Below are 27,431 nucleotides of genomic sequence, written 5' to 3'. Positions count from 1 at the left end.
GATTTCAAAGGAATCATTATTAAAAAAATATCTGATATAAAACCTAAAATTCACAAAGAAATCTTTTTGAAACTGATTCTTAGGACAACCGGCTACGTCGTAACTAGAAAGCTCGAACAGGAGCTCCATGCTACAGTCTTACTGCCATGACATAGAAAATGAGATGACAATATTAGTGACGGCTGCCTCATTATCCTTTTTACGGTGTGGTTTTAGTAGTGTTTCTCCTATCCTTCCCCTTTACGAATGACATAGTTTACGTATTGAACCAATTCCTATTCTACCTCTATTTTGGGTGTAGGAGAGAATTAAAGCTTATTATTTATTTTACAGAAGATTGCACCAAAGGGGTGCCATCTGGACCTGATAACCAGAGATCCTGGATTTTGAACTGGTTGTAGTGATTGGATGGAAATTTTCTTATTATACTAAGGTTTTTTAAAAAATGGTTTTATTTATTTATTTTAGAGAGAGAGAAAGGAAGAGAGAGAGAGCATGAACAGGGGGGCTGGGGGCAGGGCAGAGGCAGGAGAGAATCTTAAGCGGACTCTGTGCCGAGTGTGGAGCCTGACCCAGGGCTCGACCTCATGACCCTGAGATCATGACTGGGGCTGAAACCAAGGATGTGTAACCAGCAGAGCCACCCAGGTGCCCCACCAAGGTATTAATTAGACGTGTTTTCCAGGCAGATGTGTCCCGGGACTAAACTCTAGCCTACGGGATGTAAACAGAAGTGATGTGCAGCCTTCCCAGTCATATCCGTGTCCTAAGGGTAACCACCTCCTCATCTGAACAGCACGAGCTGATCCGACTGTTTCTTTCTCTACTTGTCAAAGGGTCGTTTCTACCCCTCCCCTTAAAATGGAAAGCCAACTTCTGCCAAAAGAAGAAGAAGATGACGATGACGACACAGCCACGTGTCCCAAGCCTCTGAAAGAGACTGAGAGCGTTTCAGGTCTCCCCAAGCCCCGGCCCGCACCCACCTGTTGTAGGAGCTCGTGGCTCTCCAGAGCTGATACGGGGAGTCGAAAGTCTGCGCGCTCCACAGCAGCTGCAGGTCAAACTCGATCCCCCCCAGGTGGTCTGGAGTCAGTATGAACGACCTTGCGTCCGGCAGGCTGTGGTGCTCCATCACAAACTGCCCTGTTTCAGGGGGAAGCAAGACATTTCACCGTGAGTCTGGTCGTACGCGAGACGACCCCTCTGCTAAAGCCTGCACCGAACTCATATCCTTCCACCAAACAAGTAAGGCTGTGCCTTCCCCTCACAGCTTGGGATCTCTCCACCCTGGCTGGACGGCACGGCGCACCCTGGCCTATCAGCCGACGCATGGTGGACGCGATGGTCACACGATTTGTCAACAACACCCGTGTTCCTTGTGGAAGTGGTGTGGGTGGACTCACAATAACAGGGTCCTTGTGTGGCAATGAGTGTCAAGGACACTTAGTTTTGAATTCCCAAAAACATGATTCTTACAGGCAGAAAGGTCTTGTTTATAACAGAAATATCAGTTTCAGATAAAAAAAAAAATTACATTTCCGGGTGCCTGGGTGGCTCAGTGGGTTAAAGCCTCTGCCTTCAGCTCATGTCATGATCTCAGGGTCCTGGGATCGAGTCCCGCATCGGGCTCTCTGCTCGGCGGGGAGCCTGCTTCCTCCTCTCTCTCTGCCTGCCTCTCTGCCTGCTTGTGATCTCTGTCTGTCAAATAAATAAAATCTTAAATAAAATTACGTTTAAAGCCAGTCAAGTCCTCAGTAGAGGGAGACGATTGTAAACATCATTGAAAAGGTAAAGGTTACTCAGCAGGATACTTCTACTCTTTTTTTTTTTTTTTTTTAAAGATTTTATTTATTGATTTGACAGAGAGAGATCGCAAGCAGATGGAGAAGCAGGCAGAGAGAGAGATAGAGGGAAGCAGGCTCCCTGCTGAGCAGAGAGCCCAATGCGGGACTTGATCCCAGGACCCCGAGATCATGACCTGAGCCGAAGGCAGCGGCTTAATCCACTGAGCCACACAGGCACCCCCATACTTCTACTCTTTAAAAATGCAGTCAGAGAGTGTCATGGATGAACAGTAGACAGACTTCCAGACTGAGAGATGAAGAAAATATAACAGTCAGAATGTAATATGTAAATATGGATTGGACCCACGTTCCTTTTATATAAACAGATATAAAACAAATATAAATATAAAAACAAATGGAAAAGACATTTGTAAGGCAAGAGAGGGAATATGAATAGGAACTAGGTATGATGGATCAATCTTCAAAATCTTGGATGCAGTGACACCACTGTGATGTGTAAGAGAATGCCCTCGTTCTGAACAGATGTCGCCTGCAGGATTTAGGGTCACCTGACATGAAGGCTGCAACTTCTTTTCAAATGTGATACAAAAAAATGTGCATGCGTGTGAGTATGGAGACATACGTATAAAGTAAAATGGTAACAATTGCTGACTTTTTCATTGCTCTACTCTTTTGCCTTTTGTCTATGTTTGTAATGTTTCTCTTTTTAAAAGATTTTATTTATGCGAGAGAGAGAGAGAGAGAGAGAGAGAGCGAGCGCGAGCGCATGAGCAGGCAGGGTGGGTAGAGGCAGAGGCGGAAGCAGACTGTGCAACAGGGAGCCCAGGGCGGGCCTCGATCCCAGCGAGCCAGAGGCAAACACTCAACCGACTGAGCCACCCAGGTGCCCCGTCATGGTTCTTAATAAAAAAAATTGGGGAAAAACTGCCCTGATCTTACCTCTGAATTTGGCGTGGGTCTTGAATTCAATGACGAGGCGGCCGTCCTCTCGAATGTAGATTCTTATTATCTGAAGCCTGGCAGAGAGCACGCTGTCCGTCTGGATTCCTGGGCAGGCACCACACACCAAACATCCAGGTTAGAGAACAGAGAACGTCTCCGAGATCGGAACCGACATGTGGGTCGTCCCGGGACACCTCTAAGTCATTTGAATGTAAGTTAAGAAAGATTTGCATATTCATATGAACACAGAATGTATTTAGGCACATTGGCCAATTAAAACTGTCTAACAGTTCATTCTACTTGGGTCTTTGTTTTTGTTTTTGGTGACAATTCCGTTCTCCTCGACATAGTTTCTTCATACCTGAAAATGCCACAGCCCAGAGTCAGGCTCTAGCCCACTGCTCAAAAAAGTTGGTCCTTAAACTTCTTCCTGTCAACTTTACACCAGGACGTGAGACAGTGCATCTGCTTCAGACTCTCTCTACTTTTCCTCACGAGGACACCTTTCGTGACCCAACAGAACCATAAGAAATGTCCTGGTGGCTACAGTTAGTATTCAAACCAATGGGCAATTCAAGATTAACTCGTAGAAGCCCAGCCACATACGGCACCACACGAGCAAACCGCGGCTTCCGGGGGGCAATTACAATCACGGTGCTCAGTGGGCTCGGCAGGACCCCAAACTAAAGGGTAAACAAAGGAGGGGAAACAACATTCAAAAAGAACCCCAAAGCGCAAGAAATGATCTGACCCAGAGTGTGAAAACTTTCAGGTTAGTTTCCTAAGAGAAATATAAAACAAATGATTCAAGTTCAAATCACTCAACAGAAAAAAAAAGCCTGTACTTCCCATTACTAGGGATGAAACCCAAGCTACGGGGCACTCCTGGAGCTGTCTAGCCGCTCAGACCAAGGAAACCCCCTCCAGGGAGGCCAGGAGGGACAGCGAGAGCAGCAGAAGGAAGGGGACACCTGTCCGGGCCATCGTGCGGTAGCAGTGGGACAGCCGGGGCACGGGAGGAGGGGGAGCTCCCAGCTGAGGGGCGGCCACCAGCAGATGGGTCTCTGGTTCCTGAAAAGAAGCACGTCCGTATATGCGGACACTGGAAGGCTTCCAGGGATTAAAAACTCAATCCAGGTAGCTAGGGACCCAGAGCAGAGGACAGCAAGTGACAGATCGATTCATACACTGCCTGTTAGGGGTTCAGAGGTGTCCCTCTGGAGTATAATCATGTCATTCGCTCCTAGTTAAAAATGGTGTGATTTGTGGCATCTAAGGAGCAAAAGCGTCTTCGAATCAGGTGCACGGGAGTGGAGAAATATATCAAGATCAACCTGGTTCGCTTTGTTCATTCGGCCCGAGGGGCCGCCCTGCTCTGACTGTCTGCAGGACAGCGGGACGAGGAATGGAGCTCCCGTCAGAAGTCACTACTTGCCGCCTCGCCTCATCTTGCTTGACCTTAAGGTCGGGAGAGCTGAGCTCTCAATGGACGTACCTGTCCTCCACAGAACGGTGTCGTAGAAGAAGGAAAACTCCATTTCGGTATGGTGCTCCAAGGAGGCCCAGCCCCTGGGGGCTGTCACATAGATGTAGGACACATAGAGCGGCACGTGGACCGTCAGGAAGGACTGAGCGGAGTCTCTCACCTGCCAAGCAAACGGTGCGCACACAGAGGGTTATTTCTTCCCTGGGATGGAGACGCATTTGGTTATGACGTCTCAGTTCAACTATCACTTCCTCATTTAGCCACTGACTCACTCAATAATTTCTTTTTAAATTTTAAAAAAGATTTTATTTATTTATTTGTCAGAGAGAGAGAGAACAAGTAGGGGAAACAGCAGGCAGAGGAAGAAGCAGACTCCCCACGGAGAAAGGAGCCCGCCCAATGCGGGACTCGATCCTGGGACCCTGACTGAGTCACACAGGCGCCCGTCAATCAAGAACTATTGACCAAGGGCCCACAACATGCGAGATGCCCAGGTACCAGACTGACCTTCCTCCTCAGCGGTAAGAAGCCCTTTATGGAACCCACAGTCTAGTAAGACAATGCATACATTTACACAATAAAGAAAGATGAGAAGTGCCCAGGAGGCTTCTTTTATAGGCTGATCTGGGAAGGCTTCTCTGAGGAGGTGACACCTCAACAAAAACAATTCTGAAGACTGAGAAGGATATTTGCTTCCACTGTTCAATTCCTGGAAGACTTGACTGAGACTTTAAAAGTAACAGTTATTCCCAAAGGATTAAGACATAGTCCCTCACTGACCACATAGTCCCTCCAGTGACCTGTAGGAGAGTCTGAATCAACCCTAACTGGAAAGACGCCCAAGTCTGGACCCTTGGGATGAGCGTGTGGCTGGCGGGGGTGTTTTAGTGAGTAGTCACATCTCTCACAACAGGAACTCAGGTCATGGGACTTGGATATTGTATCTAGGAAACTTAGCCACACACAGTTCAGAGCTGCATATGCTTGTGTAATTCCCCGTCTCATACTACGCCTCACTGAAAGAGATTTGAAAAGGCAGCACACCACACTTCCAAGAGATTAGTTCTTCTAAGGGGATTCCTGTTACTGCTATTAATTAATGGCTCAAAAAAATTTTATTTTACTATGCAATGAACAAAAATTGGATAGAAAGAGAACAAAATACAAGCAGAAGTTTTCATGGGGAAGGTAACTGTGTATACGTGTGTATGAATGCGGGACTTGATTTATTCATTTTGTTATTTCCCTCTGTAAACATATTTCTTTGATAATAAAAAAGCTTAGCTTGAAAAAATGTTATTTTTGTCATTGGCAAAATGCTATAATATACTCTACTGTGGAACTTACATTTTTCTTTTGTTTTCAAACACAATGTAAAGTGTTTCCTTGGGTAGTTTAGGAAAAGACCCAAATGTTTCATCAATATTTGGGACATCAACATTTTCCTTTTCTACAATTTTTTTTCATATACAGTGGTGTCAGGGATTCAAGGTTTGATTCCAAACATTTCAAAAGACTCTGCTAATTCCATATTCATTAAAAAATATCTTTTGAAATGTTTTATTCTGTTTTCTTTGGAAAATTTTCAGATTTTCTCTGGACCTCACGCCACATTCTGTCCCTTTAGTACACAGGCTTTGTTAAAAACACACGGTCCAATCTCAAGACTATTGATATTACAACCTTAATAATTATTTAGTTGGTTGGAAAAACTAATTTTCCCTCCTCTGTTTTTGCTTTCTATTCTTTATCCCTCATGATATTACTTGCTAATCCTTAAAAACAAAACAAAACACCAAACCTTGACAAATGCTTACCACATACCTACACTGTGCTAAGTACCTTCCCATGCTGAGATGATTGGCTACAATTTCAGAAGAGATTCAGAGCAGTTATGAGAGGGAAAGACATAATCTAGGGCTTGGTTGTAAATTCTACATTTTCTACCATATACCAGCTGTTTCAACCATTTTTGAAGAAACAGACTGCAATGAAGTCCTTCTGTGTATCTATTCTATGTTGGTTTAAGAAGTGGGGTGTTTATAATGACAAATCTTAGTCTTTGAGATTTTTAGGCATATTCTGAACAAAAATACCCCAAAATGTAATTAGGGTAAAAACCATGGAGAACACAGAATACTAAATTTTGAGAAGCCAGAGGAGGAACCAATCACTTAGTTTTGCATTTTGGGGAGTTGAACTTAGGTCATGCAACTGCAGAGACAGAAAGCCAACCTAAGAACGCCTTCATTTTCCGTTCGGTAGAGGGCAGTAGTGCACATGAAATGAGAGTGAACCAACAGGAGAGGCATTGCAAAGAAACAAACAAATTTTAATCAAAGACAGGGTCCCAAAATAATTACTCTAAGAGCCTCCAGAAGTCCCTCTTTCCTGTTTAAATCTGATTTGAAATGAAGGACAGACGTCACTTTTAGCTCACTGAGATAGCCGCTCACGAGTGGGTACAATCTGCTTCAGATTTAATTTTCCTATGAGGATCCGTTAGCCTCATCCCTTTGGTAGAACTGCCCTCCTAGGATGATGGCTTCTTACTAAAATTCTGTCACTCGTGTTTAGTAACTGTTGAGAAGTGTCGGGGCACCTGGGTGACTCAGTCGGTGAAGTGTCTGCCTTGGGCTCAGGTCATGATCTCCAGGTCCTGGGATCGAGCCCCACGTTGGGATCCCTGCTCAGTGGGGAGCCTGCTTCTCCCTCTCCCTCTGACCCTCCCCCTCGCTTGTATTCGACCTCTTCCTCAAATAAATTTTAAAAAGTGTCCATTTTTGCAAGGTTGTCAGTTCGGCACAAGTTTGAAGTAGGCATGAAATCAATGTGTTTTAGACAATTGTCTCCATAATGCTTAAAAAGAGAGCGGCTCTACTTGTCTTCTGAAAGGGCGCGTCTCCTTTCAACTTATTTCCCCACGCACGGAAGAGAAGACATCTACTCTGTAATACCTTTACCATCAAAAGTAAATCCTTTTGGCTTTCTACAGTATACCTAGAGGGAAAAAAAAATACATATCTGGAGAAGTAAATATTAGATTCTTATATAAGTGGCTGTGCCAGACAGTACATTTTTTCCACATTAATTTTAACATGTTCCACATTCTTCTTCCAATGAATTGATTTAGCAGACTTAGGGGGGCTCCTTCTAGCCACCAAGCTGCTCGGGGACTTAAATTAAAGAAGACTCCCTCGGCTCTCCCAGTTCTTGGAGGCCGCTGGAAGCAGCATCCTAACAGAAGCGCTTTCAGGAACAAAAGAGGTTTCCATCCAGCATGCAGGTGCGCGCCGCCTTCCCAGAAGCCCCCGGAACACCCACCTGGAAGTCGGCAGTGACGGACCCCCCGCAGACATCAATTAACTCGGTCATGTCGTAATAGGCATCAAAGGTCCAGACGCAGCTCTTGAGGTTCAGGTGTTTGTAGAGCTGGATGGTCTTGGGCTCCCGGACGCTGGGGTCGAACTGGAAGGGGCGGTCGTATCCAGGCCCCAGGGCCGTGCTGTCATAGACCCTGTCGTCCAGGAACCCGGCCTCTGTGCGGGGGGAGGAGCGAGGAAAAGTGACTCAGTCTGTGGACAGGCCCCTCACGGGCTGCCCGGGAGCTGAGTGGAGAGAAGGGACGTGTCCTTGTGAGGCTGAGATAACCCGTCCTTCCTCAGAGACTCTGTGAGAGAGCAATCCAGGCTCCCCAAACACACTGGGTGAGAAGGTGAGGAGCTAGATGATGACCTGTTGCCTGGGTTACATAGAGTGACCGAGGTCACAGGTCCTCTAAGCGGCTGCAGGAACCCCAGGAAGAAAGGTGAGCAACTGACACTGTCCATGGAGCCAGCGCTCATGGCCCCACGGGTCTCGGAAAAGAAAACACACTGAAACTTTGCAATCAATTCTTGAAGACACAGACTTACTATACGGATAATTCGTTGATGAACTGTTATTTTTTAAGACTGATTTTTTTAAAAAAACAGCTTTTATGTAAAGACAACAAACATCCGACTTCCTCTTCCCCTCCTATGGTTTCTGAACACTTGGGGGAAAAAAAATCTTAATTTTGTGTTAATGAGTAAATAGCTCGCTAATGGTGCTTGACTGAAACTCCCGTGCTGCGGGAAAAATTATGGGCAAAAATCGTCGAGAGAAATGCTGCCAAGCAACTGAACTGTTCTAAATTAAGGAAGACCTTAATGCAGCAGTGAGCTACATACAGATGCGATTTTAGAGTATCAGGATTACGGTTCTTTACAGCACTAAGGGCAACCATAGTATTCTGAAGCAGTTGACGCATTTCTTAGAATGTTTAACACCAGCACGTGGTCCTCTGCCCCGCTAAGGACTGGGATCTCAGTTAACATGTGTTGAGTTTAATTGTGTTTAAGTAGGAAGAGGAACAAACTTTCAGCCGGTAGCCAGAGCCTGTCCCTTACGGCGGCTGCAGATACGGCCCGGTTAGACGTTCAGGTGTGGCTCAGTGACTTGCAGGTGATTCACCCTCAACCAATCTCTGCTGTGCAAAGAGTTTGATGGCCACACCCTTGTTTTCTCGCATCGCGCCACTGCCTGAGCGGCCTGCGCCTGGCCACCTGCTCGGAGGGACGCCACTCATGCCGCAGGTCCTGAGGACGCGGGACAGGAAGCCGAGTTCTCTTTGCTGTGTCCCCAGGCCACGGGGCTGGGCTGGAAGGCGAGAGCCACGCGGGGGCCGTCCCTCACCTGAGATGCCTCTCAGGTCGCGGGTGCTGACGAGGTTGGAGCAGACGTGCTGGTGTCGGTAGATGGACTCGGACAAGAGGAAGTGCAGGTTGTGCAGCGGCATGGTGGAGATGAGCGGCAGCATTCCGTCCTGGTGTGGGATCTGCACGGAGATGTGGATTCTGGGGCAAAAATGGGCAGAGATAGTGTTGAGGTGCACGCTGGGAACCGCTAACGTGCTACGTGTCTTCCTCACGACTTACTCTGCCTGCACCAAGGAATCTACCATTTTCCGTCCTGAAGCTTCCCAAGGAGGACGATGCCCACGTGGGGTCGCTCCCCACCCCTCCCGCCAAGAAATCCTCTGGCTCAGACCTGATAGCAATCAGGAATCACAATTTTTTTCTCTTCTGTACCAGGAAGGATAACATCACATCCACAAATTACTTTAAAGCTTTCTTTTGCTTTCAATGGAAGCTTTGTTTCCTCGTGAGCTACAGTGGGGTGACTGATAGAGGTAGCGTCTCCTTCTCTGTCACAGGGGGTGTCTGGGGGAGACCGGGGAGGGCTGACACCTATATTTTTTTAAGTATTTGTGCCAAATGACATCACTGAGCTCTTTAAACTCTAAGGTCAACTATTCCTACCCAGGACAATATCTTAGAAAGAGTCAGATCCCTCTGCTCCTACTGCCTCCTCCCAACTTAAAGAGCCTTCTCCCCCCTCCCCCCTTCAAGTTCCCAGCGACGCGAGCGGCCCCCAGTGGCCCCCATCCACAGTGCCGGGGCTCGTAGAGCTTAGCTGCCTGTGCACGGGGACGTCTGTCACTTCCAGACTCTGTTTATCTTGCCTCCCCACAATGAGGACAAGGATCATTGCGTTCACTTCTTTCGTGTCTCCAGAGCACGTAGTGTAAAATTCTAAATAAAATACGAGCTTAGTAAATATGGACTAAGACTGAGACACGACAGAACTGTACTTAGGGGCTGTGTTATTTTCGTTGTACAAGTTTAAATTTTCAGCATGTTGATTGAGGGCGCCTTTGAGTTTTTATAGCTTGACTCTTGGAACAAAAGCCCAAGAGACATCTTTAAGAGGAATCAGAATCTTGGAATAGGAACGGGATGTCTCTTTTGCTAAGAAGGGGTCAGTCGTGCCTTGGGCACTTCTGCTACTGCTTTCTAACAAAAGTAAATCTTATTCTGTGAGGAAAAAAGAAAGAATTTGCATATTCCTGGCTCCATACTTAAATCTGTTTTTTTCTCGATGCAAATGAACCCTCTTCTCTGAACTCAGTTGTTCATAAAGGCACAGGTACAAGTACCACAAGGTTCAATGAATATGTATAATACACACGAATCCCTTTTAGCTAGGCAAACATGAAAGTATCTCTCTTCCATCAAAATCATGGGAGCATAGGAAAAAAATAAAAGCACATCTGTCCAGTGACTTTCAATTTATACGGCGTTATTATTCCGTTCACTAGATATTTAACAAGTGTTCCTTAGGGGCCAAAAAGCACCGTCCTGGCCAGAGGGGATCCAGGAATAACGATAATCGGGGTCTCTGCCGTCAGCATCTACTGCGGGCCAGAGAGGCAGGGAATGATGGTAACGCTCTGAAAGGGGCGAACGTGGTGCCAGGGGGAGCTGGGAGGAGGAGCTTCCAAATCAAACTGGGAAAGATGATGAGGAAGTTTCTAGAAGGGCTGTCAGGCGCTAGTAGAGCAGGACCACAGGATTTCACTCCGGTGAGTGGAAGGGGTCGGGGATCGCAGTCAGGAGCCCTGGGGCTGGAGTCAGTGTGATTCTCCGTGGGCAGACCGGCTGGCGAGGGACAGGAGGCTACGGAGACAGGCAAGGGGACGGATTTTAGGGGTTTCTGAAGAACTTAAATGCTTTCTGGGGCATTTATGACCGTGATTCTGAATTTCGCAGCAGCATCACGCGCTGCTCTGCCTCCTCCGGCAAACACACACAGGAGAGCCCCTCGCTGTGGACGGCGCCCCGGCCCGACCTGTTCGGATGCTGCTTGTGCTTGACGTCCAGGTACTTCAAGGTGGCGATGAAGGACTGTGCCTGGAAGCCCCTGGCTGTGCCGGCCACCACGGGGGTGTGGCACACAGCACTGTCGGTTCCAATGGTAACAATGTTGCTCCTCAAGGAGGTGCCCACGTGGCCCACCTTGTCTACAGCCTTGGCCACACAGCGCACGTGGAACCGCCGGCTGAAGTAAATGCTGTCCAGGACCTACCGGGAAAGATCAAAGACTTGAGACGTGTGTCTGCTCCTCAAAGAGCTCCTGCCTCTGCATCGTCTGGACGATATGACACGGCCAGTCTCTGGCACAGGGTTATCTGGGCAGACCATCCGTCATCTGTCTGTCCATCCGTCTATCCACTCATCTCTCTATCTGCTCATTCCTTCACCACAAAACTGCTGACTTTCTCCCAGGAGCCAGGCACTAGGGACAAAGGAGCGAGTATGTATAGCCCAAGGCCGTGGGGCAGACCAGGAGCAAGTAGACAGAGAGGAGCAAGAGCCCAGAGATGACCGGCCCCGGGGACAGCATCGTTCTCTGTGTCGGTTAGCGTCAGCGTAAGGACCACGCGGCTAGTCTCCAGCCCTTCCATTAAGACTGGTTGGCCTCCAGGTCACTTTTGCTGAGGATACAGTGTCAGGACACCGAAAAGAGAGGCTTCCTTCCCGGGGTTCTTATTTTCCTTTCTTTCCCAGGGCTCGCCCCTCCCCCACCCCCGCCTAATGACCACACACGCTGCAAAGGTTGTAATAACAGGAAGAGTTGAAGTCGAGAACGTGGCCTCTGACACCTACTGGCCTGTGAAGGTCCTTCGACAGATTCTTTCATGTTCTCAGCCTTAGAGAAGCCATAAGAATGCTTAGCTCGGGCTCTGCAGACTACATGGTCACCACAACTCTCTAGATAATGTGCACATACACGCAGGGAAGCACATAAGAAGGAAAGGTAATTGGTGGTTCTGTGTGCCATAGACCTCCCACAAAGCAACCATACAAACTTATAAATTCTACCCATGAAAACAGTTTTCACTGAAGTCCATTAAAAATTAAAGAGGATTTTTTCCATTAAAATTGTTTTAATTAGCTGCCAACGCTTTATTTATTTATTTACACATGAACTTCGTTCAGAAGGGATTTGAGGCCTCTTAGACAGATGCACACAATACAATGCTATTAAATAAATAATTGAAGAAACAAAGATAGAGCAAAGGAAACTGGGATGAAAGTATTAGTCACCAAGTCATCGCAAGAAGAAAAACTGAAACATCAACTTGGTTAAGTTAAAAATGTATATTTGCTGGGACGCCTGGGTGGCTCAGTAGGTTAAGCAGCTGCCTTCGGCTCAGGTCATGATCCCAGTGTCCTGGGATCGAGTCCCACATCGGGCTCCTTGCTTGGCAGGGAGCCTGCTTCTCCCTCTGCCTCTGCCTCTGCCTGCCTCTCTGTCTGCCTGTGCTCACTCGCTCTCTCTCCCTCTATCTCTGACAAATAAATAAATAAAATCTTAAAAAAAAAATAAAAAAAAATGTATATTTGGCCAAATCAGACCAAGCTGCCTTCCTGGTTTTTTCAAAAGAGAATTAGATACTTAGAAAACCATAAGCTGTAAAGTCTTATCATCTAAGTTTTTAAATTTTATCAGCTACTCTGAACTAGGTTACTTTGCAAAAGAAATGACTTCTTGTCTTTTCTGAATCCGCTGTGCAAAAAACAATGGAAATGAGTGCCGCTGCTTCACCAGAGCCTCCGCCCATCTGAGCCTCCCTGTGCCATGATCCCATCTCTGGAAGCACTCATCAAAGTGGGAACAAACTCAGAGTTGAAGAGGAAGAAATCTAGGGAAATACCGTCTGAAAGAAATCTCTCATGTGCCAAACTATTAAGTGCACTACTTTTGATCAAAACGATCGAGGGCTACCAGGCTGTGGGCCTCCACTGCTTTTAGCTGTCTCTCTGAGGAGAATGTCCTCACTGCTGTGACGAGCAGTCCCCACAGGGCGCTCTTTCTTTCTTTCTTTCTTTTTTTTTTTTTTAAAGATTTTATTTATTTATCTGACAGAGATCACAAGCAGGCAGAGAAGCAGGCAGAGAGAGGAGGAAGCAGGCTCCCTGCTGAGCAGAGAGCCTGATGCGGGACTCGATCCCAGGACCTTGGGATCATGACCTGAGCCGAAGGCAGCGGCTTAACCAGGGCGCTCTTTCTTAAGGCTGGGAAAACCCTCACTGTTCATTGCTCTGTGATGGCGGCAGAGGTGTTGGTCTGGTGTCTCGACTCTTTGAGGACAGCAACTGCGTGGTGAACGTCTCACGCCCTCCTACAATTCTGTATAACACCGATCACTTGAGAAACAACCTATCATTTGTTTAATCACTGCGCCATCCCTACTGTGTGCCCTCCATGTGCCGGGCATGTTAGGCTTGGTAGAAGCCTTGGTCTTCTACCCAGGGGTTTATAACCTACTATTTACTGAATGACGGAAAACATGTGGAAAAGAGGAATCAGTAATTGTACCTACGTGGAATTTTTGACTTACTTTACCATTTATAGACACTTTTATATCTGATTAGTCAAAGACTTTGTCAAGTGACTAAGTGGAAATATTCTTTTGCAGATCAGGAAACACAGACCCAAGGAGGTGAAGTGACCTCTTAACATCACGTAGTTCAAAGTAGGCAGAATCGAGATTAGTAAACAGATGGTCTGATAACTAACTTGGATCTCTTTCTACGACACCATAGTACCTTACGTACAAGAATAAAAATACCTGTGAATATACTGTGTGTACCTGATGACTTGTTTATTTTATTCCAAACGCCACACAGGAGCCTTCAGGAGCGTGACAGAGTTGGAGCGACAAGAAGAGCACCGGGCCCAGAGCCACAGACCTACCATGTGGTTGACACTGGTGAAGGGCGTGCTGTCAGTGATGGTTTCAAAGGGTGACCGGGCGCCGTTGCCGTCCGTGGGGGTGGCCACCTCCCAGCTGAACTGCACCAGTGTTTGGTTGATACCCGCCTCGCTGCAACGCTCCCTCATGACGGCGTACTTCGGGAAATGGGGGTCACAGGGGGTCACGCAAACCAGCGGGTAGCCGGGGGACGGGGATTTCTTGACTCCCTCCTTGCTCACTTCTTCTACATGGTCATAGTCAGAAAGCGTGACAACCTGAAAAGGAGCAACAAAGCTTCAGACTGGGCTGGGCGTTGGGAGGCTCCGAGAACTAAGGGTCCCCTCTCCAGAGAGCCACGAGGTCCCTTAACTGCTAGGGATTCTTTAAAATACAACAAAAAGAAAAAGAGAGAGAGAGAGAGAGGGAGAAAAAGAGAAAACATAACAGTGGAAGTTTTCATAGCGCTTGGCCAGGCATCCCTAGAAGATACTACAGACCTTTAGTGCTGAAGAAGATCCTCCGTCTGCCTGAGCTAAAAGCTTTAATATTTTGTTAATCTTATTCCTAAATCAGAGCTCAATCACTCATGTGAAAAATACTTTTATGTTTATGAACCACTGTAACCAAAGCTGTATGATGAATCACAGTTACTAGTTTAAAGTTGCATTAAGAAAAAACAAAATAAATAAAGTTGCATTAAATTATTAATGGTGTGCAGTAGTGTATTTGGCAAAACGAAAGCAAATAAAGGGAGAGCGTTTCCTCCACGGTTGAATAAGAGACCCCTTTGGGATGATCCTTCTTCTGTATGAGACTAGCCAGGGAAAGCTAGAAGACTTATTCTGACTGCTCCATTATGACGGCTTAAATTTCGCTTGGCAACCTCCAGGCATTTTCCTCCTGATTGTAAAGTCAGGGCATTCGTTCTACACATCCCCAAACTGGGGGACTGGGTACTGTGCTTCTGCAAATACTTAGCTCTATGCATTGGCATGTACGGGGGGGAAGAGCCATGGGGTAGCATCACTTTATTCCCTCCTTCTTCTAGGTCCCACGTAAGAAATGAGAGCAATCGCATTATGCTTCCCGTGTTTATCAGACTAAGGCGTCAACATGGTTTGGTCTTACTCTAATGTTCAAACGGGGTTTCTCATCCTCAGCACTACAGACATTGGTGCCAAATAATTCTTTGTTGTGGGGCTGTCCTGTGCATTGTAGGATGTCTAGCAGGGCCCTGCCTTCTACCCACTAGATGCTAATAGTACCTAGTGTGACAGTCGTGACAACCAGAGATGTCACTAGACATTGGCAAATGTCCCCTGGAGGTGGTGGCCCGGGGGGGGATCTAGGAAGGGAAGGACGAGCTGGCTCCCGGTGGAGGACCACTGTGTTAGAAGAATGAAGCTGGCCCCAGAAGGCCTGCTCCTCTCAAGTCACCATCTACTAGTCACTAGGACATAAAAGCAAGGACTCCTTTGGGTCAAGCAACTCACGATGGGCGGTGCTGGCAATATGAGACTGCCCGCCGCCTCCTGGTCTAGAATCGTCACCGTGGCCGTGGTCACATCGCCAAGAACTGCTTCCACTGGGTCATCTGGGCCGAGGACGAGGGAGAAAGATTCGTGCCATTCCCGGTCTTCATTGGCTAGGATCTCGACTTTAAAAAAGATATGGTCCACACCTTCACCAAGGACAGAGCAGAAAGAGCAGAGGTTCGTGTTAGCTGACCTGCCTCAGACGACGCAGGCTGGCACCGCTGAAATTTCATATTATAATATGCCCTTTCCTTTCAGAGGTTTTTGATAAACACGGTGGCTGCTAATCACTTGAGTCCCGTCTCCAGGGAGAAATCTATTTTAGAGACCAAACTCCACTAGAGGCTCAGTTTTGCAGACTTCCTATCCAACACCGTATGAGGATTAATGGGCCCTGCCTGACATGAGCCGGTCGTAATAAAAATCTATGATCCAAAATACACTCCACCCTGCTTATGAGGTTTTTTGCTTAATTTTTCTTTCCCTCTACACGTAGGCATGAGCCCCTGCGTGGCTGTGAGCGCTTGCACACACAGACACCCCTCAGGGCTGTCCTCGAAGGCATCCTACAAGGCCGTCCCCGCCAAGACAGGAGCGGACGGGTTTGGCAGCCAGGAAGGAGCTGGGTTAGAGCCGTAGGAACTGCCTTTTCTTCCTGCCAAAACGATTCTCTGGGGGAGCAAGTATCCCTGGCAGGGCTTAAGTTTCCTTCTTCCTCTCCTACGAACACCTGGGCTGGGCTGTTTCCAAGACCTCTCTTTTCTCTAGATCCTTACGCAGAAAAAGAAAAAGACAAGACACATGGAGGAACGGCCCTGGTGTGGAGGCGGAGGAAGGGCTTCTACCTTTCCGGCAAACGCCCAGCAGATGCACACGGGTTGGAGCCAGAAGCCCTTTAAAACGTCGCCCCCTCATTTCTGAGGAGGTCACTTCCTCCCCCCACTTGCCAAGACGTCTCTGAGAGGCCTTCTACCACCGCTGCCCACTTCTGGCTCTGTCAGAAACGGCGCCAGGACCTACACCGGTCTGTTCATCTCACATTCCTCCAGAAAGTTCTGTGAGAAAATCTAGCATAGAATTCCAGTCCTTCTCTGTCTCATTGCTCCCATCAAACCACCATATAAGAAAGTTAAACAGCTCCCTGTGACCTGCATCTCATCTTCCTCTCTCTCGTCCCTGACTCATGTCCGTAGTTCCCTCTAGAATAAACCTTTTCTGGAAATCTCGTCACAGGGTATCCCGTCTCCTAGCCCATGTTCAACCAGAGGAGCACAGAGATTGTGCCTTCTGCATCTGAGTCATCCCTGAAGGACCCGGCACACTGCCTCGTACCCGGGTTTTACGGAATGATGGTGGTGATGTTTGTTCTTTAAAATCAAATGCATCTATGACTCAACCAAGTCATAGGTTCACAACAGCCAAAACATCCTTTTAAATGAGCCCAAATCAGAAGCATGTTCTGAAGCAAGGGACCTACTCTGGTTCTTTCTCAATGCCACTGTTAGCAACTAAAGATTTTAAAGCTTCCTGTAGAAGCAAACGTGTGCCTAATGAGTACTTCATGCTTAGTCGGCACCACAGTTTGCCTCTACTGCTCGTTCCTTTCTTCGAATACAAGATATTTGCCCTTCTGTCAAGTAAAACCCGCAGCCTGGGGCTGGCGTTCCATTACCAGGACTGAACTTCAAGATTCTGCTCTTTGGGTAATAATCCACCCCGGACTGGGCAGACCCGTCCCGCGTGCTGCAGCGGATCTTGGACGTCCTGTTCTGATCTCCTCGGCGGATCACCTTGATGTTCAGGAGGGCAGTGGAGTCTGGCCCCGAGGGTTCACGGATCTGGTATGCGGCTTCTTCGAACTCAATGGTAGGGGCTAAGGAAACAGGTTAGAAAGACCAGAGCAAGTTGGAGAAGCACGAAGGGTTCCAGTCCCCTGAAAACACCTCACAAAGGCAGGAGGGAGCTTTCCACACTAGTAAGCAACACAACGGAAAAATGGCTTGCGGTCATAAAAATCAATCCATTTTACTCCTCAGTAAAGCTTTGGAGAAGGAACTTATTTATGATTCTGCGGGAGTTGCTCCTCACAGGTTTCTTACTAAAAACAATAGTGGGGGAAATATTTTTAAGCACTTTGAAATGCATGATGTCCACGTTTCCATCTGGGCAGTACAGCTCACAGAATGTTTTTAGATTCACACACTTGTCAGGGGACTGAGACAGAGCAAGCCCTTGATAAATACCGATCGACCGATTGCATGAATCAACTCTTTTTCATTTATGAGATATGAATTTCTAAGCTGTAGAATTTATCTCACTTATATACTCCCTGAACTTCCTACGTCCGTCTCTCATCTCTGATCTGAGTTCCTTCTTCCCAGAGCCCTCATGCCTCCCTTTCCTTAAAATTTTCTAACTACGCATGGGTTCTTTCGTTAAAAATGAGTGGTTTTCATGAAGAGCACAAGCCTTCCTAGCCCACTGTGGTGTGAGGTACTAGTCTCATTGCTATGAAGTGATGAATACGTTGCTTTTTACAAAAATTTCAAATTGTGCCTTCTTTTTCACTATATTTTCACGGGGAAGGGTGAGGTGGTAGTTGTGGATAGGGACAAAAAAATGTGAAAATTGAGAGTAATTACAAATTTCATACCACTTCTAATATACTATAATACTTTGCAGATATTTCTAGAGTCTCTGTTCATTTTCCTCTTTCCCTCTCAGAAAATCAATTCGTCCTAATCATAGAAGAGAAGCTTCCTTGGAGACTTGGTAGTTTTTGATGAAAGCTCCTTGGCCCTGGGGAGAGTCACTCACAACCTCTCTGAGCCTCCATCAGGTTTCCAGGCGACCGGGAGAGGTTCACTTCAGGATCTGAGCCCGAGTCCCCGGATAAAGGACGCATCCAGCTTCAAAGCTGGCATTTCTTATTTCACCCTATGTCCACAGTAGTCCTGATTTTATGCCAGAAACTGAGAGTGTCACTAACTGTCAGGTAGACCCTAGAATCTGATAAAATAAGGGTTACAAACAGTTTTGCTGCTGACAGCTGTGTAACTGAGAGCATAAATTATATAAATTTGCTGAGGCTCAATTTCTTCAGCTCTAATACAGGGATTCTAACGCCTCCCTCAGGGGTTACCGTCAGGATTAAATGAAATAATATAATATGCTTAGCGTGGTTCTTGGTCTACGGTAACATAAAAACACCGATTACTATTTGTAATATTACCCATTCCCTCATTAAAATATCTATCTGAATAAAACAATTTTGTCCCAAGTTGAAACAGATTTGGTTTTGTTTTCCCTAGTACCGGGGGCATTCCTTGCTGACACCTGCCTCAAGAATTTAAGATTTGGGGGGTTAATAGGCCAAATCAATTAGAAGGAAACTGAGAAATTAGACTTTTCCGGGAAGGTGGCAGTATTTAAATCAGTTCATTGGATTCAACTGATTCTGATCGTATTTCCAATCTGGCTTCTGAACTGTAGTGACTTACATAGGTTTTATTCTCTGCCTGCCTTATCGTCTCTGTCCTAGCTTGTAAGCACACTCCTTCCTTATCTCTGGGCCAGGTGGTGGGGCATCATGAGATTAAGAAGAGCTATCGCCTTATTGGAGCTGCAGGAGAGTGATCACTAGCTGCCAACAGTTTATATAAATACTCTGAGACTGTTATCAGTAGGCAATTTTATGGCACTTTCATTTAAAAAAAAAAAACACCTATAATTACATTATTAGTAACACATCAGTTCATGTTCTATCAACCAGAGAGTAACTAAAGGCAGTAGCGTCTGTTACCGTCTTCATCATTGGATATGGTGACGGTGGCCACGTTATTCTTCCCGATTCTGGCTCCGCTCCAGTGGTTTCCAAGGGGATGGCCAAGGTAGACCCTGAATTGTTCCTCAGGCTCAAACACGGAGTCATCATGGATAGAGACAGTACAGTTCTTCATCTAGAGCCGATGCCATGAGATAGATTAAAATTTGCACTGAAAAATCAGTACTTTTCTTGCTTTTCCTAGAAAACGATTTTTCTTCTTTGCGGCATCAAAGAGTCAACACAAATTTGAAAGGTCTCAAACCATTTTGTTTGTAAAACAGAATATTTAAATCTAACAGTTCATGCCTGACATGGACATACCTATGTGAGAAGCCTCGTATTAGAGTATTCCAAACCTCTCAGAATGACTGGTTTTGTGGAAAAACAAGATCAATAAAACACCTCAGTCCAATGTAGCTGCAGGAAACCTGTGCACTTTTCCCTGATCAGACCAAGGCACACGCGTGCATTCTGAAAGGTGCAATTTGGATGACGGCTGAACACATGCATTAGGCTTCCTGGAGAAGGCTGAACAGTGGTCTGTCCCCTCGGTGGCAACTGGCAGGTTTCAGAAGGAACTCAGAAAGGCTCCTCTCTGATACCTCTCAGTGCCGCAGAACTCTCAAACGCCCTGCCAGATGGTGTCTCATCGGAACGCTGCCAAATTCCCAAAGTCTGAGAACACAACCTAATCCCTGCTTGACAGTTGGAGCAAATCAAGTGCTTCTCCCACTGATTGTTCTCTACCGAGGACTGTATTCTTAAGAAAACAGAAAATAAGGCCAAAGCGTTTTAGATGACGCGGTGACCTCAACGGTAGAGTCACATGATGTGAATGGGATTATTTTTAGTCGAACCATGTTAAATGCACTCTGCCACGGGGTTGCCAAGGACCTGCGGGCACAGAGAAGTTCCACTCTCATTCTTTCGAAGGCCCACGAAATGGAAGGAAGCGCTCCTATGAGTGTTTATAGGTAGTTCGCGAACCGGGTTTTAAGTCCCTGAACAATGTCCCTTTTTTTTTCCCGATAGAAAACATGAACTCAGTAGTGACTCCTCAGGATATCTCTTAAACAACGACATTCTCGTGAATGACAAGTTTCAAAGACAAACTGCTTAGCACGCCAGAGAAAATGAAGATTCCAAAGTGCGTTTGTGGAGAATGGGAGGTTGTCGCGTGAGTGACATATGCATGGTCAGACCGTATTTTCTTTGTAATTTTATTAAATTATAAACTGTCTCCTGGATAAGCAGAGAATCTTCTTTTGAACTTAAGACAAATACAGACATGTAGACTCAAAGCTGAAGATGGTATCTGTTGCATTTGTGTATGTTTTTAAACACACGTTTCAACCTGCCACCAGTAAAATTCCCATAAAATACACAGTTAAGACAGGGTTTCTATGAGTCACGAATGCATAAAAGACCAAGAGCCTAAAAGAAGGCAGCTGTCACTTTTTTTTGGTAGTAAAGATGAATAGAGGAAGATTCCTGTGTGACCTGGGCTGGCTAAGAACTTCTGATGCTAAACTTCAAAAGGACTAATCATAGGGCAAACACCTGATACATTTGACTCTACCAGAATTGAAAACTCTGTTCAACTACGAACACTGTGATTAAAGGTTATAGATAAGTGACAGGATGCAAAAATACGTTTACAATTTCTAAAATGTCTACAACCAGCAAGGAATTAATAATTAGAATATGCAAGAAAGACTGCAAATCAGCAAGAAAACGATAACAAGGGGGCGCCTGGGTGGCTCAGGGGGTTAAGCCTCTGCCTTCGGCTCAGGTCATGATCCCAGGGTCCTGGATCGAGTCCCACATCGGGCTCTCTGCTCGGTGGGGAGCCTGCTTCTCCCTCTCTCTCTCTCTCTCTCTCTGTCTGCCTCTCTGCTTACTTGTGATCTCTGTCTGTCAAATAAATAAATAAATAAAAATCCAGAAAAAAAGAAAAAGATAGTAATGCAATAGTAAGGAATACAGGATAAAAATGACAAATTTACCTAAGAGGAAAGCCAGTGAGCTAACAAGCATATACACTGGTAGTAACTGGAGAAATGCAAATTAAAATGAGATTTAACTATATACATATCAGATTAGCAAAAATTCAAAAGATGAGTACTGTATTGGAAAGGATATAGGATTATAACAACCTTCAGGCCACAGCTAGCAACTTTATGGAAAGTGTTCTGACACTATTTTTTCAAATTAAGCCCATACGTGGCCTTCGGTCCAGCACATTTGCTGCCGAGTGTACATCCGAAGACGTTCCCACTCAGGTCTGCAAGAGGACGTGTAGGAGGATGTGCCCTCAAGCATTCTCTGTGGCGGCAGCATGTTAGGAGATGAGTGGGTGCTGTCTCTGAGTTCCTCACTGTCTACTGCTGAGAGTGGATGGTTACAATGTACTAAGTGCCCATCATGAAATATTACGCGCTATCTCAGCAACAGATTAGATGTACACATAAATGACGTGGACAGATACTAAAACACCTTACTGAGTAAACAGAGTAAAAGTTTGAAAAAGAAAATTGTTTAATGTATAAATTAAAATCTGCATACAAGACAACCAGCATTTTTAAGGAACAAATACAAATTAAGAAATATGTAAACACAACAGATTGGTGAGTTCTCAAGTGGGGAAGAAGTGTGGCTGGAGAACAGGCGTAAAATAACGCAAAATCAGAGAAAGGCCTCGAAGTGACCGAGGGGACTGTGTGTCTCAAATCAAGAAGGTATAGGTGACTCAATGATCTCAAACTGAAATCCAAAAATGTGGAAATAGAATTCCTGTTCCATATATACACACTTTGGACATACACCGAGGTTGCAGGCTTTGGTTCTAATGTGGTCATGTTTACTGACTGGAAGTTCTCAGGAGCTCTTGTGTCCACCTGCCCACTTTTCTATAACTGCTAAGAAGAGAGCACTTTCCTGCCTTGAATCTGCTCAGTGTCTGCCTATTTGGTCCTACCCTATGGCTTCTGTATTAGAATCTATGCTGCCCTGGGACAGGGGCCCAGGTTCTAGAGGATTGTCTCGTCCTGCTCTGGGTAACACTGGTGGAGTGCGTCATCTCTAATGTAGCTGCAAATTAAGAGAAGCCTCATTCATTTGATTTTGCTACATTCCAGAAATGTTACATGTCATCTAAATTCCTGCTTCAACCAACGATATACGGATTTTGTTGTAAATAGGAGACCAAGAAAACAGCTACAGGGGACAGATGATAGTATTACAGATAGTATCGGCCAGTAAAAGAATTCCTAGATGTTCAGAATTTGTCTTAATGTCTTCGTTATGGGTAAGTAAAGGCATCAAGGAAAGAGAATCTGATCTTTCAGCCATCACGAACCCACTTACTTTCTCCCCCTTCAGAAACGTAATCCGTGAAGAGTCCGCATTTCTTCTCTCCTCAAAGTCCTCCATGACCTGGGCTGAATGGCCCTGGGTGTAGCACCTCACCGACGACTCATAGCTCAGGTCTCCGCTCCGAATGATGGGCACATGCAGGACACCCTCCTTCTCCTTCACTAGGAGCAGATCCTTGGCAAACTGCATGCTGGGCACTGCGGGAGCCGGAGGAAAGATGGAGGCATTGTGAGTGAGGAACAGAGGCGTGGCGGCCGCGGCCCTCACTCGCCACTTGGCAGGACAGGTCTACTAAGGGCCGTCCCCCCGGCTGGCGAGTCAGAGATGGCAGCAGATTTAGAGGCCTGGTTGCTCTCAGGACCAGGGATCTGCTTCCATTGCTGAGCAGGCTTCTAATGAAACGAAAACTCCATTTTGCACCTGTTTCTCCCAGCGTCAGGGTGAGGTCCCCATCTCAAACACAGGTAAGTGACGCAAGCAAAGAAATGGGCCAGGTATGAGGAAAGTTTTGGTTGAGACTTGGACACACACACACACACACACACACACACACACACACACACAAACACAAATTCACTTTCCTTCTAAGGCTACACAAGGAAAAGAGCAGTGTGAGCCTGACAATAAATGGGCACTGACACTGGTCCTGGGGCCAGGGAGAGGACAGGGGGACGTGGGGGTACCGGGACGGAGGAAGGCACAGGCTGTTCCAGGGGGGGTCGTCCCTCAGCCCCAGTCCTTGGTTGGCAGGTTACCCTCTTTTCAAATGAAGCCAGAAATCTGGATTTTTATGTCATATCCGCTAAAATTTTAAAAAGCAATGAGTTAAAACAGTAAAAAGAAGTTCCACAGAGACCAAACTATTGGGCCAAACAAAAGACATCCACATGCTGAATTTGGTCAGTGGAATAAAAATCACTTTTTCTTTTATAGTTTACATTGGTCTCATCTGACTTTAGGAAAGGACCATAGCCAACCTGTGGTTAAAAACACGTGCTTTGCAATCGGCAGGCCTGCATTTCCAACCCAGTCCTGCTACTCACAGTCCTGCAATATAGGATATTTAGATTTTCTGAGTCCTGGGGGTTTTTATTTATAAATTAGAAATATTACTATCCAACTCCTAGAGGGGTTGGAAGGAGTGAATTTAATGAAATAATGTCCACACGGTGCTCAACACAGTATCTGGTACATCACAAGCACTCATATTTGGTAGGAATTATATTATGGTTTGTAATGTCCCCAACCCCAGTATTCTCAATGGGAAGAACCACTTTTTTCTCCTTATTTCCTACAGTGCCTACCGTGATGCTCTACATTAAGACATGCCCTCTTCTGAGACTAACATCTTGTCAATTGCTGGTTCGTTCTTTCATATATATATATATATCTATATATGGAATATATAGATATAGATAGATAGATAGATAGATCTATCTATCTATCTATATATATATGGAAGATAGACAGATAGATATATTTTTATTTATTTATGAGAGAGAGAGAGCAGGCAGTGGGTTGAGGGAGAGGCAGAGAGAGACTCAGACGGACACCCTGCTGAACACAGATCCTCATGTGGGGGCTGGATCCCACGACCCCGAGATCAGGACCTGAGCCAAAACCAAGAGGCGGACATTCAGCAGACTGTGCCACCTAAGCCCCCTGCTGGCTATTTCTTTCTTAATGAGCAATACAAAGAGGGAGCCCCTCCAGTCACGTGTCAGAGTCTCCTGTGGCAGAAACTGACCCTGAAGCGGTCATCTCCCATCTCCCTGCCGCGTCTTGTACATTCCCTTGCCAAACCTGAAAGGAAGGAACCAAAAGCTTAGCACTCTTCAAGTTAAAAGAGTCTGTTTGCCTCCCAACTGTGGGTATTAGCAAAAACAGAGCAAACTCACTGTCTAAGCTAAACCAAACAGTTATCACGTTATTACCAAAGAAAAACCCAGCAGATCCTTCTTAAAAGAACACCACACCTAAGGGATAATTAGCTTTGGCATCAGGCCCCGAACATTTATCCCTTAGGGCTCTGTCACCCAGTAAAACGGTCTGTACTGTTAAAAGGCGGCAATGACATGGCCTAGCATAGAAGGACAAGAAGGAAACTTGTGGGCAGGGAAAAACAACAAGCAAGGAAGCTTTCTGCTCATGACATGCTTATCGAAAGCTTTGGGTTGATTTTTCTTGCTGGCCCGACAGGCATTAAGTCAGATGAAAGTTAAAAGCGAAAGTGGTAATGTTTGGGTTTTGTCCTGTATTAATCAACCCCAAATTCTTCTTGAGCTGTAAAAGACTGCCCCCCCCCCCCCCGCCCTTAACCAGATCGTAAACCTCACTCCTTTCCCTGTGTGGAGAAGAAAGGCAGCGCGACAAGTAAGAGAGGTGGGCGAACGCGTCTCCTGATGCCTGCGGCGCTGGGACGGCCCCGGCCTCACGGGCCCCGTGGAATGAGGCAAGAGACAACGGAAGGACCATATTCAGCAACGGATTTGCGCATGGGGCTTTACGGCCTACAAAGGAAAGGTCCAGCCCAAGTCAGGCCGTGTGTGAAGGACGGGACCCATGTCATTTCATGTCCCCTCTCAACAGCCCAGCTCCGATCCCCTCCGAAAGCAGGAGCGCGGCTCTCAGTTCTGCCCGCGGCGCTCCTCTCCTTCCACACCGACGGGGGGCAGGCCCATGAAGTGGGGATCGCCGTGGGGCGCACAGGCTCGTGCTAGACATCACCCGCACCGGCAGCCCTCTCGGCGCCCTCGTCCCACACAGCCAGAGCGCACTAATCTCCTGACTTGTGTCAGTCCTGGGTCCTGAGAGAGATCGTGGGACTCTGCTCTCCCGCACAGCGCCGGGCGCCAGTCTTAGGCACCGAAAATGCTCACGACGTGCTGTTCTCCACTAACCTTCTCAGTAACTGGCAAAGTTAAGTGCAAATGCGACCCCCTGATATTCGAGGGCCTCTCTATGGGCAATGGTTAGGCTGGAGACGTAGGCGAGATCCTGCCTCCGGTTCTCTCGAGTTAGGGCAGGTAGGATGCAGTGAGCACGTAGGGGTGTGATGAGATCGTGGCCACGAGGCCCTTCTTGCCTTGCTCGGCATTCCTCAGGTCCGTGCCAAAGTCTAACTCCAGGTACCAGAGCAGAAGAGGAAAATGCAAATAGGAAAAGGTTCTGAGATGAGTTACTTGGATGATTTAAGGGCCTGGGGTCACCCTGTGAAAAAGATGAAAGGCCTAAGGTCACTTTGGAAGGCTAAAGGTTGACTTGATAAGGACGCTGAGGGACATCAAGCATCTGCAAGTGCAAGGGGAAGAGTACAAAACTAGAGACAGAATGCGGACAGAAGAGACCTAGGCGTTAGGTCTGGTCCCATCGCCTCCTCTCCGTGTGACCTTGGACAAATGATCCGGCCCGCTTCACTAGTTGAGGAGCTTGTGAAGATTAGAGAGAAGGTAAGATCTTTCCACCTCACAGTGTGCACACAGACAAGACGCAACAAGAGTTAGTGATCACTAAGAAGACGATAACCAAGAAACACAGCCACTGAAACACTACGACAGGTTTCTGAAACAGGTTTGGGGATTTCTTTCTCTGGGATAAATTCTTGACTGAATATAGTTTGTTGTAGCCTTTCTGAAAGATGAGAAATATTTTAACATACTCATTTTCTAAGTTTGCAGCACTAATGTTTGTCAATAAAAGGTGGAGAGAAATCCCAGTGGAGTATTTCCTATTAATCTGGGGCAATGCATTTTGTGTGTGTGACTGGAGTCCCACTGGCAAGTGTGAAAAATTACCCATGTGTCAGGAAGAAAAGAAATAAACATGTAATGAAATCTATGTGCCTGGTACCGTGGTAGATACCACACAAAGAGTATGGACAAGCCCAAGCCTTAGAACGCATGCTGGTCCCTCTCCGTGTGACTTCGGGTGTTCACTCCCCTGATTCTAGTCTCCTTATCTACGGAATAGAAACAAGTATAAAACCAAGAGATTGCAAGTGAGATAATGGCTAGGATATCACCCTGTAAACTCTGAAGTAACATATGATATAAAATAGTTTAATTGTTATAATGTTGTTCACAGTTTAAAAGTTACCATTTTATGAATCACAAACCCAAATGTAAAACTTAAAACTAAAACATCCAGAAGGAAACACAGGGAAAAAAGTCTTTATAATCCTGGGTCAGGGAGATATTTCTTAGAGACAACATTAAAAGTACAATCCAGGGGCGCCTGGGTGGCTCAGTGGGTTAAAGCCTCTGCCTTCGGCTCGGGTCATGGTCCCAGGGTCCTGGGATCGAGCCCCACATCGGGCTTTCTGCTCGGTGGGGAGCCTGCTTCCCTCTCTCTCTCTGCCTATCTCCTCTGCCTGCTTGTGATCTCTGTCAAATAAATAAAAATCTAAAAAAAAAAGTACAATCCATAATAGAATTATTGATAAATGGCACTATTTCAAAATGAAAAACTACTGCCCTTTGAAAGACATTATTAAAAAAACAACAAACAAGCCACGGATTAGGAGAAAATATTTGCCAAGCACAAATGTTTGTCCAGATTTTATGACAATGCAGTAATAGAGGGGAAAAACAACTCAATCAAAAATGGGGGAAATATTTGAATAATACTTCGCCAGAGAAGATATGTAGATGGCAAGTAAGCAGCCGAAAAGATCTCAACGTCACTAGTCACTAGAGAAATGACTTTCCCACCACAGGACATCACTGTATGTCTACGAGGATAACAACAACAGAAGCCCAGAGAAAGCTGAAAACACCACATGTTGGTGCGGAGGAGGGGCAGCTAGAATTCTCCTACACTGCTGGTGGGAACGCAGAGT

General features: G+C 46.3%; 1 protein-coding gene across 6 annotated transcripts in view; it reads right to left on the bottom strand.

Moving 5' to 3' along the window:
* Positions 1 to 27,431, bottom strand: part of FRAS1 (Fraser extracellular matrix complex subunit 1) — a 420,039-nt gene that overhangs the window by 30,337 nt on the left and 362,271 nt on the right. For 5 of the 6 annotated variants that reach the window (XM_059385668.1, XM_059385660.1, XM_059385681.1 and 2 more), the window contains 11 exons: positions 22,586 to 22,791; positions 19,196 to 19,352; positions 17,066 to 17,266; positions 15,352 to 15,539; positions 13,858 to 14,133; positions 10,945 to 11,177; positions 8,950 to 9,110; positions 7,558 to 7,772; positions 4,243 to 4,393; positions 2,745 to 2,852; positions 984 to 1,143 (listed from right to left, as the gene is read on the bottom strand). In XM_059385668.1, the coding sequence (XP_059241651.1) occupies positions 984 to 1,143; positions 2,745 to 2,852; positions 4,243 to 4,393; positions 7,558 to 7,772; positions 8,950 to 9,110; positions 10,945 to 11,177; positions 13,858 to 14,133; positions 15,352 to 15,539; positions 17,066 to 17,266; positions 19,196 to 19,352; positions 22,586 to 22,791 (2,056 nt within the window). Of the gene's footprint in view, positions 1 to 983; positions 1,144 to 2,744; positions 2,853 to 4,242; positions 4,394 to 7,557; positions 7,773 to 8,949; positions 9,111 to 10,254; positions 10,773 to 10,944; positions 11,178 to 13,857; positions 14,134 to 15,351; positions 15,540 to 17,065; positions 17,267 to 19,195; positions 19,353 to 22,585; positions 22,792 to 27,431 lie in introns of those variants that run through there. The other variant, XM_059385694.1, reaches the window with a different exon arrangement.

The sequence above is a fragment of the Mustela nigripes genome, chromosome 1 (assembly GCF_022355385.1).
Source record: "Mustela nigripes isolate SB6536 chromosome 1, MUSNIG.SB6536, whole genome shotgun sequence".
Taxonomy (NCBI): Eukaryota; Metazoa; Chordata; class Mammalia; order Carnivora; family Mustelidae; genus Mustela; species Mustela nigripes.
Note: the sequence above shows the minus strand (reverse complement) of the source record. Positions and strands in the feature narration are given on the sequence as shown.